The 16,552-nt window shown below is 49.0% G+C and overlaps 5 protein-coding genes across 5 annotated transcripts; 1 reads left to right on the top strand and 4 right to left on the bottom strand.

Annotated features, from left to right (window-relative positions):
- Positions 1-109: 109 nt before the first annotated feature.
- On the bottom strand, positions 110-1,574 carry PGRI_027760 (uncharacterized protein; the record flags this gene model as incomplete). The annotated part of the gene is made up of 2 exons (XM_040790489.1): positions 110-1,248; positions 1,520-1,574. The coding sequence occupies 2 exons, from the start codon at positions 1,572-1,574 to the stop codon at positions 110-112; spliced, it is 1,194 nt and encodes a 397-aa protein (XP_040647442.1).
- A 1,138-nt stretch (positions 1,575-2,712) lies between these two features.
- Positions 2,713-3,768, top strand: PGRI_027750 (uncharacterized protein; the record flags this gene model as incomplete). The annotated part of the gene is made up of 1 exon (XM_040790488.1): positions 2,713-3,768. One exon carries the CDS (start codon positions 2,713-2,715, stop codon positions 3,766-3,768), a length of 1,056 nt encoding a protein of 351 aa, XP_040647441.1.
- Positions 3,769-6,026: 2,258 nt separating this feature from the next.
- Positions 6,027-11,049, bottom strand: PGRI_027740 (uncharacterized protein; the record flags this gene model as incomplete). Its single annotated transcript, XM_040790487.1, has 4 exons — positions 6,027-9,499; positions 9,905-9,955; positions 10,009-10,639; positions 10,729-11,049. 4 exons carry the CDS (start codon positions 11,047-11,049, stop codon positions 6,027-6,029), a joined length of 4,476 nt encoding a protein of 1,491 aa, XP_040647440.1.
- Positions 11,050-11,923: 874 nt separating this feature from the next.
- On the bottom strand, positions 11,924-12,942 carry PGRI_027730 (putative mitochondrial methylglutaconyl-CoA hydratase (Auh); the record flags this gene model as incomplete). Its single annotated transcript, XM_040790486.1, has 2 exons — positions 11,924-12,494; positions 12,578-12,942. The coding sequence occupies 2 exons, from the start codon at positions 12,940-12,942 to the stop codon at positions 11,924-11,926; spliced, it is 936 nt and encodes a 311-aa protein (XP_040647439.1).
- A 215-nt stretch (positions 12,943-13,157) lies between these two features.
- On the bottom strand, positions 13,158-16,325 carry PGRI_027720 (uncharacterized protein; the record flags this gene model as incomplete). Its single annotated transcript, XM_040790485.1, has 2 exons — positions 13,158-16,172; positions 16,242-16,325. The coding sequence occupies 2 exons, from the start codon at positions 16,323-16,325 to the stop codon at positions 13,158-13,160; spliced, it is 3,099 nt and encodes a 1,032-aa protein (XP_040647438.1).
- Between the last annotated feature and the right edge of the window lie 227 nt (positions 16,326-16,552).

Here is a 16,552-nt window from a genome sequence, read left to right as displayed (position 1 = left end):
AAATACCCTGTCTCGTCATAGATTCACATAGATCCTTCTTCCTTCATCATATCTTGTATGCTCAGCAAGTACATTTTACTATCAGACCAATGTACTATCAGACCAATGATTATTCTAAATTCGAGCTAACCGAGCAATCTTCCATGCTGTTATCTTTGGCTTTCTTCAACAGCCTGCTTTGTGGTGGCCTTTGCCACCGAAAACAGTATTGCCCCTTCTCCAGTGCAACGCGTCTCGAGCGCTCACCTGTTCGCCAAGCAGTCTCCCCTTTCTCTGTTCGACCCAACTCAAAGGGCACACTGTAGTCTGGCGGGGTTGGGAGATCCGGCCATGTAAGTAGCTTGGGAGCATTGTATTGTTCTGCGGCTCTGTCGGTTCTCTTCGCTACCCATTCATTCAGAAACTTGCGAAACTTTGAGACATCGGAGTCCAGTTCGCGGCGACAAGTCCACTCAATATCTTGTACCATGTCTATAGTCCGTTCCCAGTGAGGAATGCTCGTGGGATGTGAATCGTTGGTGATAATCTCGTAGAGCGTAAAGACAACACCAGACACATCGTCTCGACCCTTCAATAGACCTCCCTTCCCATCGGCGGCCCAATCGAAATCGAAGAGAATGATCTTCTCTGTCTCGGGGTCGACAAGCAAATTTCGTGGTGCAATATCTTGATGAATGATCCCCAACTCTAGGTTCAGGTAGTCCACTACCTGGGTAAGTTGCTGGAGCCATTCAAATCGAAAAGGCCTTTTTAGATCGGCTAGCGTTCCACCGGGGATATATTTAGTTGTGAATCCAATTATTCGAGACTCCACATCCTCGAGAACAATACGGTAAAACGGTAGTATATTAGGATGTGGCGGCAGTTTGATAAGTAGGTTCATCTCCTTCCAGGACATTTGTAATCTTCTAGGTACGCTTATAGGGTTGAATTTGAATGCGACCATTTTCTGATCATTATACGACATCAGATCGACACCTGGTCCAAGCCGATCGAGCTCTCGAAGCTGAGAGAAATAGATGGTAGGGAAATCTGCGAGCGATGGACAAAGTGATTGACAGAGTGATAAGGGAAGATACCCAATAAAGAATGTATCATCTTCTTCCGGGTCTGCCGAAATTCCCGTGAGAAGCCCGTCGTCGTCTACCGTGATTGCACGAACCTCTGGGGAAAGGTAATCGGCAAATTGGGCAAGAATGGAATTCTCGACATCTTCTTCGGGTGGAAACAGCTTAGCGGTTCCTTTGACTTTGATCAATCTCAGCTGATCCCAGTCCCAGACGTTGCAGTGAGTTTCAGAGGGCCAGGGCTATTTTGGTTCGTTTGGGTACTCGTGTGTGGTCCAAGGGGGTTTTGTGCACCAAATCATCTGAACGCGGTGTAAATTAGCAGAACATGTTTGATCCCTCCAGGGCTAGAACTGATTCTGCTGTGTTTCCCAGCTACCTCACCTATCTTAGATCATCCTGTAGAGATCTCGCGATATTCCAAGAACTGTTCGACCCACAGGTTTACTCACGGATGTTCCCGTCGATGTACCCGCCATAGACCCACGAGATTACTATATTGTACATATTCTATAGGAGGTACGTATTGTAAATTATTACCCGTGGACATATCGAATTAATTATCAAATATTCCTCGGTCCATGGGTATTTCAGTTGATTTCTACCACTTCTTGGCCCTTTTCCGTTTTAGTGCCTAGACCATGCCGCTTTTGGCCAAGTACAACTGAGCACGTCCCTTAGCGCAACATGCTAGTCCCATCACGTGCAGCCCTCCTCTTTAGAGACGGCCTTCCATAAGTAATCTCCGCAATCTCTTTTACGAGGCTTGAAATATATTGCATCTGGGAGCTAGCACTCTCTATAAGAACCTGCGAGAATGTTCCGGCGTGCGGAGGTTGATTTGCTAATTGCAACTGTTTAGGCCTTATTTATAGCATACTCAATTGTGTGAGGGCCTCCCCATATGGGAGAAGTAGATTTTGCTTGGCCAGAGAAGATATCGCAGGAGAGAAAAAAAAGGGTCTCACGCCGAAGAGAAGGTAAGCTATGTGGACTGGGCACTCGTATCGCGGAAATTCCGTTCCTTCAGTCTGTCCGAGGGAAATCCACAGCTAAACTCTGTTCCTACGCCTGCCGTGTGCCTAAACCCAATAGACCCTGACAACATAAAGGGGAGATTGATACATGCGAAATCATACCTCAGTTGCGGGTTTGGGGTACATACTTTCAAAACATTTGACAGATAATTCATCTATTCGCACCAAATCAGGATCTAGTGGCTTAATCGAAGAAATTGCAGTGTGCTATTTTGAGAATCCAAACTGACATTTAATTTGGGGCGGAAGATGCCGCTCATCAACACGGGTGCCAAGACCACATCGTTAGTCTTGGAGCTCGTATTCTGCTGTCAAGCAACGTATGAGATGCTGATTCTGCGCTGATCAATTCAGCCCCTCTTAGCGAAAACTGTAAAGGGGTCTGTTCATTTCCTGGCCACATGAAGACAAACGCGCCACTTCGTATTTAAGGGATGGCCCAACCCGTTGCCATTGGCACTCGGAGAATTTTGCATCCAAACAATGTTCTCATTCTGAGCGCGCGATGCTCGGCTAACATCTTCACATTTACTGTCTTTCGAAATCCTCTTTGAAGGGACAACCTCTCCCAAACGTTTTCAAGCGCTGTCCCCAACTATATCGCAAATATGCGTCTCACAACCTTTTTCATAACGCTATGCGCATTCTATCTCCCACTAATCTCGGCCTGGACCTTCACCTGGACAAACGATGACAACAAACCTATCGTTGAAAAAGGCACCAGCGCATTGAATTGCAGGGAGATTGACAATGCAAAAGGCAAAAAATTCGAATTCGACCCCGAAGACGATCATGTTCTCATCGCCATGTACGAGTCGACCAAGTGTACAGGCGATACCGCCGAGGCAGCCGAGGACGAATTCGCGAAGAACTCGACAGTCCGGCTTCGGGGGTACAAGGTTATTGATCTAGGGCCGAATATGACCACTAGTGATAAGCTCACGCCGTTCCCTGGAGCAGAATGGTTCAAGGACTCTCCCAACAGCCCCATCGTGACTGCCATGGGAAAGAGACTGGTGGCCGAAGGCTGTGGGAAGTACAGCGTGGGACCGAGCCCGCTGTGGTCCGAGGTAGATCGGAAGTCCTACCAGTGTTGGCAAGAGAAGCTTGGGTTTACCGGTGATGATGCCGACGGTTGGCCAGGGCAGGTGACTTGGGATAAACTCAAGGTTCCCTTGACGGAGGATAAAGACGGAGAAAAATCCTCTACCACGAAGGCGCCGTCTAGTACGAGTGCCAGTTCCGCAACGCCGACAAGTTCGAGTACCAGTACAGGAACTCCGACGCCGACAACTACGCCAGTTCCGGATACAGATACCTCCTCAGGGTCGTCGTCATTGGGCGGAGGGGCGATCGCTGGGATTGTTATAGGCGTTTTGGCCGGGTTGGGACTTGTTGGAGCCATAGCCTTTTTCTTGCGGCGGAGAAACCGCCGCTCTGCTCTGGCGTCTGGAGCTGAAGCGCCACGGGCAGATACAGAGGGCAGTGGTGGCATGGCAGTAGGAGGATCAATGAATTCGCCGATGGAGAAGCTGCCTGCGGAGGCTGAGGCGATCCCTGCAAAGATTCAAGAGAAGAAGTATGCTGCTGAGCTTCCGGGAGACACGACGCCGGCGGCGTTGAGCGATGGGAAGGTCTTTGAATTGGGAGACAGTCGGAAATAGGATATAATGTAATATTAATCCTTTTAATTCATGGATATCATAACAAATAATCGTTTTGTTTAAACTCAACTTAATATTCGAGCCTGAACCCTTTATTCTATCCTGTTCAGAATACCTCACGTAGGACGGGAACGGCTCATCATGATTACCTACTATCATCAAGCGGAGGCTCCATGGGCTTTGCGTTGAGATGTTTTCGATGAGGTAATGTGTTGGCATCCCATTTTAGACATCCCATTTTAGACCAACATATAAAGAGGACGGGGGTTAAATGAAATTGTAAAGATGAATATATCGTTCCAAAGAGGCCTCTTCTATCAGGAGGACAGGTAGTGCCATCAATTTAAACAAGAACCGTAGTCTCTAGGTGGTTAAGCATAGATATCAGAGCCGTGGAGATAACATGCGTAGAGAAAAAAACCATTTTAAATACAAAATCATCTCGGGCAGGAATCGAATTGTGACCATGTAAAATAGCCAGGTGTCCCAATTAGGAAGGAGGTCCCCTTATATGCCAGTCAAAAGCCTTCCTACCTGCCAACCCACCCCAGTTAGCTTGGTAGATTGGGTTCACTAAAATCTGCTATATTATGCTGGATGCATCGTCCATCGGTTCGCCTGTTCGTTGCACCCTTCATAGGCATAGTACGAGTGGAGGAGGTGTCCTCACACCGCCTTGCATGACGGCTTCGGGTCCCTGTCCTGGAGGGGGTTGCGGTCCTAAAGGGACTGGGTTCGTGGGTTCTTGGCACCAATTTTTTTTTTTGTTAGACTGCAGGCACTGACAAGTTTTTTGGTCTTCGTTTCTTTGTGCCTTACAGTTCCGGATTGATCGAGATAGGGTGCGGAGCTATACAGGTGAAGTTCTTTAATTATTTCTGCAATTGGTTTAAGGTTGTTCACATATAAATCCCAGGTTTGAAACAAGTTGTCGATGAATGTTCTTTCTATAGACCTACAACCATTTGACAAAACCTGATGTTTTGGCAACACGGTTATGTCCCGAATAGGTATTTAGTGGGGACTTCGGAAGTACCCGTGTATTATGTGCATAATCAATTAGTAATCATTGAATTAAAAAGCGGCCCCACTCAGTTCCCTTCGATCATTGGAAGCTAATCGGAGATGCTCAAGCCACGATATCGACGCCCTTTTTTGGGCAATTTCATCGGTAATGCTCTCTTTACTGTGTCCTAACTCTAATTTTCCTATCAAATGGATAGATTCCATATCATATTTACACTTCATTCAACTATCAACATTCTGAGTCAGAAAATAAATAAGTTAACTGTAACCACAGCAACACATATAGTGTGGGTCTTGCATTCAAGTTCGGGGCCAAATCGGTTATTAATCGAGACTTTCCCCGCGTGGCGCCTGTGACTTACTCCGCACTGCATTTGTTTCTACTCAAAGTCTCCAAGAGAAACCCTTCAGCCACGCCATTTGGTACATCGTCACGGCTTATCTTGTCACCACTTATCTCGCGCGCTCAACACAGTACGTCATTCCAAATGTACTTACAGAGTAGAGAGTGAAACTACAAGCTAATATTCTCCTTCATTCTAGTCTTCCAATTAAACCCAAAAAATATCCACGCAAGCATGGGTTGGTTAACGAGCTTGTTCACGGGAAAGGATTCTGCAAAAGAACACGCAAGAAAGCAGAGCCAAAAGGTTCGTGCGCGGGAGAAGGAGCTCCGACGTGGAAAGGACGCTAAAAAGACGAGCTTTTTCTGGGGCTCACCCGGTCAGACATATGAGAGTAATGTTCGTGGTCCGGGTGAGGGGGTTTAAATAAAGCATTTCGCAGGCGAATCTACGGGACACATCTGAGAAGAAATGCCTGGTTATCACTATATATACAATGACTAGGACACGTTGTACTCTTGATAGTATGCCATGACATCGGGATGTTTGTCTGAACAGAATAGAAGACGGAATATAAATCTAATGATGATATATATTCCTGAATAGGATTTCGATTCGAAGCGGATAGTACAACTCTTTTGTTGAAGCTCTAGATGCTATTCTAGCCTTATCCAACTCTCAACTCCGATTAATGCTTTTGGGTATCACCCAAGCTTCATGAACCTCCTATGCAAAATCAATGCGGCAATGAGCAAGTATAAAAAAGGCATTTAACCAAAAGAACAACCTTGTATGCAGATGCAATAGAAAAACGAAACCAATGAGAATGATAAAAATGATGAGAACGACAATGAGAACAATACCGAAAACCACTAAAATACATTGCTATCAGAACGGCATACCATTATAATTAGGGCGCGCAGGGGAACTCCCACTGCGCGTACGGGTCCCATTCCCATATACGCCGAGTCGGGGCGCAGGTACATAGACCTGACCATCATGTTGAATTAAAGGACCCGACAAATTGGGATGATATAGTTGGTACTGCTGTGGGTGTGGGGGCAGCAGACGAGTCGATCTATGGAGTCGATGTCGTGCATCTCGCACGTCAACGCGGTGTCCGCCAAAATGCAAATATTGCACTGGCTCAACCTCCAGGTTCCAGCCCTGGTCGGAGTACTTCAGTCTCTCGTCCATGGAGCCGAGCTGTCCGTGTGATGACAAGGGCGGACTGGGGTAGTTGGGATCTGACTGGAAAGAATTGCCCAACAGGGGCAATTCAGCTGTCCAGCTACCAGCCGCGAGCATTTGTTGATGCTGCATGCTCGATGGTGGACTTGGGATCATCTCCGCGGCTTGTTGGTAACTTGGAATCGGTGAGAACCGCGGAGGATAGCGAACGGGTTCTGTGGCCCACGATTGATGAGAGTACTCGGAAGAGTCACGCGACATCGGCTCGGGGGTGGAGCGCTCTGGGGGTGAGCCCATGTGTATGTTTGGATGAGACAATGGTAATGCGCCGGGCATTATTGCGGATGGGTGAGCGACGGTAAAAGTTCTTGTGTCATCTGAGGCAGTTATTGGGGTTGATGCTAGTTGGGATGATCTTCTGCGGCTTGGAAAAGCGACGGAGACGTTCTCGTCGTATGGGAGCAGTGGTGGGTAGGGAAGGAGGGATGGCACGCTTGCAGATAGACCTCGTGGGACCTCCAGATGTGCCACGGAAGCACGCCGAGAGGGAACCCTGGATCCAGGCGCGGTATGTAAATTTGCTCTCTGATGGTAATTTGGCATATTGAACTCAGGCTCACTGTAAGTTGATCGAACCAGAGGCTCGGTAAGCAAATCGCCAGACACATCATGGGCTAGTGGAGACGTAAATGTGTGGCCCGCTTGACTGTCGAGTGACTCAATGGACGGTTTCATCTGCAAATCGCCATTCGAATGCAAACCGCTAGCTGGATCCAAAGCCTGCAAAACGGGAACGGATGATGGGCGACGATTCACCGTAGGGTCTACCTCTAACATTCGCCGGGTCGCCATATTCGCATATGTTGGCATATTCTCTTTATTTGCTGGTGGAGAGGTGGCGGTGAGTTGTGGAGCATCAACAGATGCTTGAGGATTGCTAGACCGACGCACTGCAGCGAGTGCTTGTTCAGCTTCCGAAGTCGGTATTGAAGACCTTCCCGTTTCGGCGGAGGCTGTGCGGCTTGATGATCCCTTTCCTTGGATAGAGGACAGACTAACTACTGGGGTGTCAATCTTGGCATCCCTAAAGCGACGAGAGCTTTTGTTCCGCCTGATCGTTTTATTCTCTTTATTTGACCATGGCTTTGGGTGTCGATTGACCACATGCCACTCTGACAGGCCAGTGGGGGGTGGAGGACTCGATGAGGGAGGTGTCTTGGCCGGTTTCTCCGTGGCTTCGCTCATTTGCGACAAGGATGGAGAGATTCGAATTGCTTCCATAGCTTCCCCGTCGGTCTCATAGCCTTCTTCGGATTCGTACCCATTCTGCCTGAATATATGTGGTGGGAAAAGCTCTAATCTGAACCGGGGAGGTGGCATAGATATCTCCTCAGGAGATTCCGCTCGCGGTGAGCCAAGATCACTCCAGTTAAAAGTAGAGCGGCGCGATGGACCACCTTCGTCGGCTGATGAATCGCGGAAAGATGACGATGAGCTGCTTGACCTATCGAAAACCGACTTTTGGTTTCGGATAGACTGTTGTGAGGAGCTTGGAGACATGTTTGCTATTTCCTTGCTTATGAACTTCGTCAATTGTCGCAAATTCTCTCGTGTTTCACGAACTATTAGTGGATGAAGATCAATTGTTGCCTTCTTCGGGAAGAGCTCAAGCAGCCGTGAAGCGTGAGTTTCGTACTCGCGGTAGTCCCGGACAAGGCCGCAGTCTTCATAATGAGCCATTCGCTCCATGGCGGCTTCGTAGGACGTGATGAGAAACCGAGTGACAACAATCAACCAAGTATCAAAGAAACCAGGGTCATTCTTGCTCATGGTGCTTTTGTTCTCCTCGTCCTTGATTCGGAGCTCATCGCGACAGAACCCCTGCACCACACTGTGAATTTTGACTACATCAACCACCGACTCATGGCGGTAGATGGAGAAGAATCCTTCTTGGCTGCTCTCTGTCAGGGAATCTGAGAGCTCCGGCACAGCCTTCACATCTGAGCTCGTCTGGTCGCCCTCCAAGCGATTCATAGACGATCTTTGCTGGAAGAGGTCGGCATCTGAAATCCGTTCAACCAACCCATAGTGAATGAGAATTCCAAGGGTGGTATCGAGATCAGGATCTTCTCCTGGTTGGGCACTGGTCTGGATCTCCAAATTCTCGGCGGCCATAGCGGCTCGACCGAGGTTCAGAAGGCCTACTGGCACCTGGTGGCCAAGAAACGAGAGAAGATTAATCAAGTGCAGCGCCTGCTTTTGCTGCAACCGAAACAAATCGTTCATGATGCTCAAGAAGGGCTCTGCAAGCTTCTTGTCTGTCACTTGAGACTTGACATGATACTTTTCAATCGGCTTACCCGTTGCATTAAGACGGTGCCCAATTGCATGAATTGCCAAAGGCAGGCATTCGTAATGCTCAACTATCCGGATAGCCTTGGAGATTTGCTCAGGTGTCGCTCGCGTAATCCCAAGATCCTTGAAGAGAAGATTGCAAGCATCTTCCACTTTCAACCGCGAGATCATCAGACAATAGGGCTCGTATAGTCGCTGCTTTTTGCGCAGCGTTGTGTCAACCGAGGTGTATATGATACTACACTGTTTGCTCCACGGCAAGACCTCCCTAAACTTATTGATGTCATCGTCGCGGTCGAAGGTAACACCATCGAAGACGAGGAGCCAATCTTTGCGTGTCTGAAGCCAGAGGCGGACTGCATTCACGTACTTTTCAGTCTCTTGATACTCATGGTTCACGGCCACCTTTTGTTCAACCAGCGTAGCTGCTTGTGCAATCTCCCAAAAGCACTTGTATGTTGACTCACGGGACTTGGCGTCGATCCAAAATATGCCGCCTGGGTAGCAGTCACGATGAGTGAATACGTACTGCCGCGCTAGATGGGTCTTGCCGGAGCCTGGAACACCGGAGATCAGTACAGCCATTGTCTTTTCCGGGCGCGCCTTGGCTTTGAACAACCGGTTGTGCAATACTTCCAGTTCTTTCTTCATCCCAAAAAAAGTAGCGTTAGGGTGAAAGCCTGGTGGTGCCACGAACAGGGACGAATTGATGGAGGGATAAGAGAGTTGGAGAAGCCCACTGTTCCCCAGATCAGATACCGGGGAATTTCGGCCTTCTGTCGCAGGGCCACGCGTCAGAGGTAATACGGGATGACCTATGATGAAGTCAGCCAGTAGGACTCTAAGAAATATCATCCTTCTCATATTGAGAAGAGCGGAAGTCAGCTAGGTTGAGGACATGAGATGGGAGCCACCCGAAGACAAAAACCAATAAACTAAGTACAAAGCGAAAGAACACACTGTAAATTGTACCAAAAAATAAAGAATGGATTTGAAAAAGTAATAGACCCTTTCACTCGGTAGCGAATGGCCAACGGAATCATAGACAAGAATTTGAATCAACGTGAGCAAATTGAGCTCAAAGTAAAAGCAGAATAAAATCATATACAAAACGCGAATGTGGTTCGCAAGAAGACATCATCGAATAGGAGGCTCCTCAATCTCATAGTCCCTCAACGTAACAGACACTTCCGGTGGAGGGAGAAGGTATGGAGCCCTACCGGTACTGGGCAGATCAGGCATGCTTCGATTTCCCGGATCATCTATTCTTGCTGTAATAGTCAGCATCCGACATATTGAAACGGTATTTTGCGAGCGGACTCACCGTCATAGATTTCCCTAGCTTTGGCCTTCTTTTCCTGGGTCCGGGCGTTCTTCTCTTCCACCCAGCGATCCGTAATCACAGCAGGAGCCTGACGTGAGTACCGAAGAATCGCCTCTGCCACAACCTCATAGCCTGCCGCATTGTCATCATCAAACTTGCACATATGGCTGTGGTCAGCCTCGATACCCGCCCGCTCAACACCCTCCATGTATGGCGCGGCTGAGTGTTCGTCTACGATCACTTCGCGGGTACCATGCATATCGGTGGACTGCGTTTCATGGAAGAAGTAGATGTGGAATCTGCCCATAATATCAACGAAGAGACTGTTGATGTGCTGCAAGGTTTCATTGTTGGTCCGCAGAGCTTTGACAAGCTGTGGAGATGTCTCCATGAACTTCTTCGGGAGCACAGCATTGCAGATATTGTTCAACAGTAGACCCCATTTAGCAATGTCAGACCCATTGTGAGGTGTACCAAGGAAGAGGATGCCAAAAGTGGACACATAGACTGAGCGCAGATGCTCGGTCTTCTCACTTGAGAGACTACGAGAGTATATCAGAGCCCGCTTCACAATCAGTCCCCCAAGCGAGTGGCAGATAAAGATGATCGGACGATCGGAGCAGTCTCGCAGCTATAGAAATTCATGTCAGTACTTGAGGTTTTATACCAAAGAAGATATCAAAAGAGCAAGCAAAAGCAAAAGTCGAGATAACAACCTACATTTCGATTAGCCGCAAGAGTGGATGCAAGAGTCTCAGCATGGCTGACAACCGAATCACGCGAAGCTCCATCGGTGAAGGCAGTGACATTGGCATTGTAGCCATAAGTTAAAATTCGAGGACGCTGTGAGGCAAGCACGTCCGGGAGAAGGTCCGTTGGCCAGAAGCAACCGGTGTTTTTACTGGTCCAAGAATCATGAGGATGGCCGTTGAGGCCATGAACAAAGACAATATCGATGGTTGGATCATCGCGCGGGGTATAGATCTGCGTCAAGCCAAAGGCCTTGATGGCCTTTGGATCGACGATACGGGGCTTTGACATAGCAATAGATGGGACAAAAGCAGATTCAGGATGCTTTTGCCATAGTATAGTTGAAGAAGAAGAATTTGAGAAGGGAGTTTGCCTTATAAATATGTGATGCAGGTGACTAGGGTAAGGGTGACTCTGGTAACTAGGGTGACCCAGGTCAGCCGGACTATTTTAGTCTGGGGGTTTTCAACGGGTTTGAATCCGGGGGGGTATCATTTCTATTTCTCTTTACGGAGTAGTCTTCACCTTCTTTCACCTTGCACAGCCCTGTCAGATCGGGTAACTTGCCAGGTACCGTGCCACTCCCGAGGTCAGACCTCGATTTCCCGTTATTCATAGATTTACATCCTTGTTGCATCAGTATGCCTTGTTTGGGGTATGCTGCCTCGTAATATCCCTAACACCTAGGTTATTGCTAATGAGTCATATACTAGACCATGGGAAACATGTCTTAGGAAACATGTCTAATTTTGGCTTGCAATTTGTCTAGACTGTAACCTCATTTTTTTGATCAGAAATCTGGATATTGTAGCCTATTCATATTCGTCAGAACTATCCATCTACCTGGGTCAAGATGAGGTTATAGGTCCAGGCAGAAGTATAAAAGCAAACATCAAATTCAATAGAAATAGACTTAGGGAGATCACTATTTAGCAGATCACTATTTACTCTTATGAGAAAACCCCCTATTACCTACTTTGGAGCCCGCATGACCAAAAGCAATGCCCACACCCACATGATGCGTACATGTCTTAGTACTAAAATACCATACCCTACGTAGTTCTGCATACTCTAATTGGTTTTGCTTCTGGAAAAATTATGATAAAATCCGTAGAATTATAGCATGTCATTTTGATATCTTGATATTAACCCAAATCACCTACACTTACCTCCCACGGAACGCCGGCTTCCGCTTCTCAACAAAGGCGCGCAGCGCTTCATATCGATCCTCAGTCTCAACGACCCCCTCATAAGCCGCGTTCTCCGCCCGCTCACCCAGAGCATGAGCCTCGACAGCCTGCATCGCCATCTTGATAGCAATAGGGCCACCTTCACAGATATCCAAGGCGAGCTTGATACTCTCCCGCAGAACACGCTCGCGTGCAACGCCCTCTTGAGCCTCCTCCTCGGGCAAAACCTCCACAAGTCGATCACAGAGTCCAATGAAGTAAGCCTCGGGTCCGGTCACCCGGCGGCCGGTGAGAATCATGTCCCGGGCGCGGTTCACGCCGACAACCCGAGGGAGTCGGTAAGTGCCACCGGCGCCGGGGATGATGGCGAGACGTGTTTCAGGCAAGCCGACGACGCTGGATGATGCGAAGACGCGCAGTGTCGTGCACAGAGCGAGCTCGAGGCCGCCCCCGAGGGCCATGGAGGAGACGCCGGAGATGGTGGGGATCTGGAGGGAGGCGAGAGTTTTGAAAGTGGAGCGGAGTTTGAGGAGGAAGTCTTCGGTTCTGGATCACGTTGAGTTAGCGATGTTCGTGTTTCAAGCACCGGGCACCGGGCGTCGGGCGTCGGGCGTCATAGGGTTTCTCACTCGGCCATGCTCATGTTGGCGCGTTCCTTCAGATCTGCGCCCGCGCAGAACGCGGCATCTGCGTTACTCGCTATAACCAATGCCCGGGTTGGTCCGTTGCCTCCTTCGGCGGCGATAGCGTCGACATGTTTTGAGAGCGCGTCGAGTAATTGGGTGGAGATCGCGTTGCGAGCTTTGGGTCGGTTCAACTGTAGCACGCGCACATGTCCTGAACCTGGGGCGGGTATTTGCTGGGTCTTGATGATATCTTCTTCTGTGCTGGTGCTGTAGCGAGAGATGAAAACCCGGGTAGGCGCGGCGGTTGCCCGGAGGTGGGCGAGGGGTGCGGAGAGGCGGACAAGACGCGATGACATGATGGTTGCCATTGTGTAGATGGCAATTTGAAGATCGATTGGGAACTACACTGGTATAAAAATGAAGAAAGACGGCGCTGAAAAGTTCTTGGGGGTAAGTTGTTCTCGGCGCTCGGGTGTGGGGAAAGCTGTGAGGCCGATGATTACCGAAGATGAAAATGGGATATATGGGGGGGTATCATATACATTGACAAAAGTCCTCTAAAACTACAATATTATATACAAAGTCACTGACAATATTCTGTAACCTCCGCATCACTCGGCCAGTCCCAGCCTGTCCGGCTGATAAGGTCGTATGCCTCCACGATCAGGTCCGATGCTACCCGCGTGTCAATCCGTTGCTGTCGTCTTTCCAAAAACACCCTGATCGCCACAAGGGTTCGACGCATCATTTTGTCTCCATTTGCATGTTCCTCTGCAGCTTCTTTCAGTAGGTCAGCTGACCGACTCATCCACTGCAGCAGATGTAATAATCCTTCGTCATCTCCTGCGGAGCCCATAGCCCGAACAAAGGCATGCAGCGTAGCAGGTGATGGTATTTGCAATATCGAGGGAACATTGAGCTGTGCGTCCGAAGCAGGATTTGCCGCAAAGATACTTCGCTCCGCATGAACCGAAGTTTTGGAGGCTGGCAGAACCAAATGATCAAACTGATGCTTCAAAACATGCAGTGCATGCTGCATCAAAGCATCAACATCGTCATCTCCTTCGTTTCCAGCCTTGACACGACGAATACGAGCCTTATGAATCAACATAAAGCTTTGTTCGGCAGTGCCAGGGTGTCTAAGAGCGGCATCAATGGCTTTTGTAAACGCCACACATAAAATGCGGAACCCTTCCTCGCCAATTTCGACATCACGCTGCCGCATCCAACTCAATGCTCTGAGGGCCTGGTGCCATGACAGTATGCGCTGAAGGCTTCGGCTTCTGGAGCCATAATACCCAGTGAGGCGCTCGCGGGTCAGGGCAGATAGAATGTGGGTCCAGGTCGGGGTGTAAGGAGCACGGCGTAATTTGGTCAATTGGATTGCGTGCCATAAAGCCCTTGGGTGATGTTTGCTTCCTGTGTGTTCCTCAGAATATGCGACAAGGTCAACTTTGGCACTGGTCGAGCAGTCGGCAGCTATCAAGGCCGGGAAACGATCCGCTGTGAGGATGCTTCGATTCCCATCATCCAGACTGGTAATATCTGAATGTGCACATAGAAATTTGATGAACGATGCAAATACCAAGTCCGGCAATTCATGAAAAGCTTCTAGGTCCAAATTGCGGTACTTGCGAGGCTTCGTCCGCACAATAGAGAGCGCTTCGATTTGAGCACCTGTAAGGCTACTGCATTGGAGATAATGTAACCCGGAACGCAGAGAAGTAGCCGACTGAAGTAGTAGGCCGAGGAATCTCCCAGAAGGCCGAAGCCCCTGTGCGTGCATCTGATCAAGGAACTCATCTACAGTAGGTGGCTCTGTAGGCACATAGATGATGTCACGAGCAGAAGCCGGTTCGGGGTGAACTTCGCGGCTATCGCCTGGCAGAACATGACTCATTTGGTCAAAATCACGTTCCATGGCGTTTCGTCGGTATATTAACTTCTCGGCCATGGCAGCGTAGATGGCACCCTTCGGGGGCAATCCATGGTCTTGATAGGAAAGAAAACACGCCCAAGCCTCGCGGACAGTCCTCGTAGAGCGAATGCGAGCAACCCACATTTCATGATGGTTTGACTTCGATCCATGTCTGTCCGGTAGAGATTGCGGGCGACGCATCATAGTTCTCGTCTGCACCGTCGGGCTGCGATCTGTGTCCCAGCCCGCCAAAATCGAGGATATGTCCTCCCAAAGACGGTGGGAATAGCCAGCATCTTTCATTTGGGAAAGTACCTGCATCGCACGACTGAACATTCCTTCATTCCCGCGCTGGGAGTCAATACCCAGTTTCTCTTCCTTCCATGGAGGCCATGACGGAGCTTTTAGTTCAGCAGACTGGCGTTCTTCAAAGGTTTTCTTATGGGCCAGTTGCACTGCAACGACAGCTCGATATCCTTGCCTTGTGACGGGAAGGACGGGCTTGTGTGTAGCCATGGCTCGAAGAAGCTCAAATTGGGCTTGCTGTTGGATAGACGTTGAGCGGTAAGGAGCAATGTTGGCTGGTATTGAAAGTAACCAAAGACAATCATTGAATTTGACAGTTTTGACGCGATCGTCATGCTGAGTCGCCAAAACTGACCTTTCGGCAGCATCTGTCCTTGGAGCCGAGAGGAAGCGAGCGAATGCACGTGCAATAGTAAGAAGCGATTGAGGCCACACGCGCCGAGCATGACGAATTAGGCGAACTACCAAAATCATGCAGGTGCCAGAATCGATTTGAGGGCGGAAGTCCTCGGGGGATAGCTCAGGGTCATGTTCGGCAGCAACAGCAGGGATTTCAGAGATGGAGAAGGCATGTCCGCTCATGAGATGTAAAGAGTGGATCAAGAGCAAACGGAACGTGTGAGCGTCGAGGTTTTGCTGTCTCAAGAGATAGAGTGGAATAAAAGGTGGAACGGTTGGAGTAGTGGCGCCAGACTTGGCTCTGTCGGTTTCTAACAAGAATAGCCGTACCATTGCCTCATGCGGATTCGGGCTCTTCATGATCCAGGCCCACGCAGCCACATCAGCGGCATCGTAGCCACGCGACGATAAGTAGTCCTGACTTGTGTTTCTGCACACTTTCTGCAGAGCGATATCCAAATCCTTTTCCGAAAGTTTATCCGACGCAGACGAAAGCAACGGGTCTACCTCTCGTATGTACTCCCCAAGAATTACCGGCAGTGACGGCTTTTTTGGTCGACCAACTGTCCTCAACTCGTTCGATGTTTGGGGTGCATATTTGGAGTGAGCCCGGTCAATCCCGGCTGGTTGACCACAATATCCAAGGGCGTGGCCAGTGTTCCGCAAAGCTTTAGATAGATATTCGGCGGGCTTGGGCTTCACCCTAATGCTGGTGGGGTTTTCAAGGTTTTTCTCTCCGGATGAGCTATTGGCCCGATCTTGGGGTACTCTTGCCCGTTGTTCGTCGAGTGAGGGAGCTGACCATTTGTTATTGAAGTAATCATCGAGTTGTGAGGGTCGATTGTCGATTGCAGGTGACTCGGGCACGTTGAGGAACGCAGTGGACTGAAAAGAACGGAAGCTGCCTAGGCTTAGGCCAGCCAGTGAATTGCGCGAATATTGTACGGGAAACTTAGGGTTTTGACGGGATGTTGCCTAGCAGATAGCAAATTATTTAGCACTGTATCCAAGAAGATAAAGAGCCGAATATTAGAAACAAAATACCTTGTATAAATGACTATTGAGCAGGTCTGCTCTTAGCCGCGATACTCCCGAAAGGCTTCGGGCATGCTTTAAAACTGATGACATCCATGAACTTAGTCATGGGTGAAAGTGCCTGGACGCCACAGACCCATTCAATAGGCTCAAAGAGTTATTTGTCTCCGAAGATGAGAGGAAGTCAAGTCAAGTCAGAAAAATACCACAATCGCGCGGCAGAAACTGGGGTCACGTGATTGATCGTCAGAAGGCGCGCCATTCCGAAAAGCGCAACTCAGTGAACGTTCTCTCCAGACAAAAAAAGAGACCACTTGACC

The sequence above is a fragment of the Penicillium griseofulvum genome (genome assembly GCF_001561935.1).
Source record: "Penicillium griseofulvum strain PG3 chromosome Unknown contig_80, whole genome shotgun sequence".
Lineage (NCBI taxonomy): Eukaryota > Fungi > Ascomycota > Eurotiomycetes > Eurotiales > Aspergillaceae > Penicillium > Penicillium griseofulvum.
The sequence above is the reverse complement of the archived record's forward strand: the minus strand, read 5'-3'. Positions and strand labels throughout refer to the sequence as shown.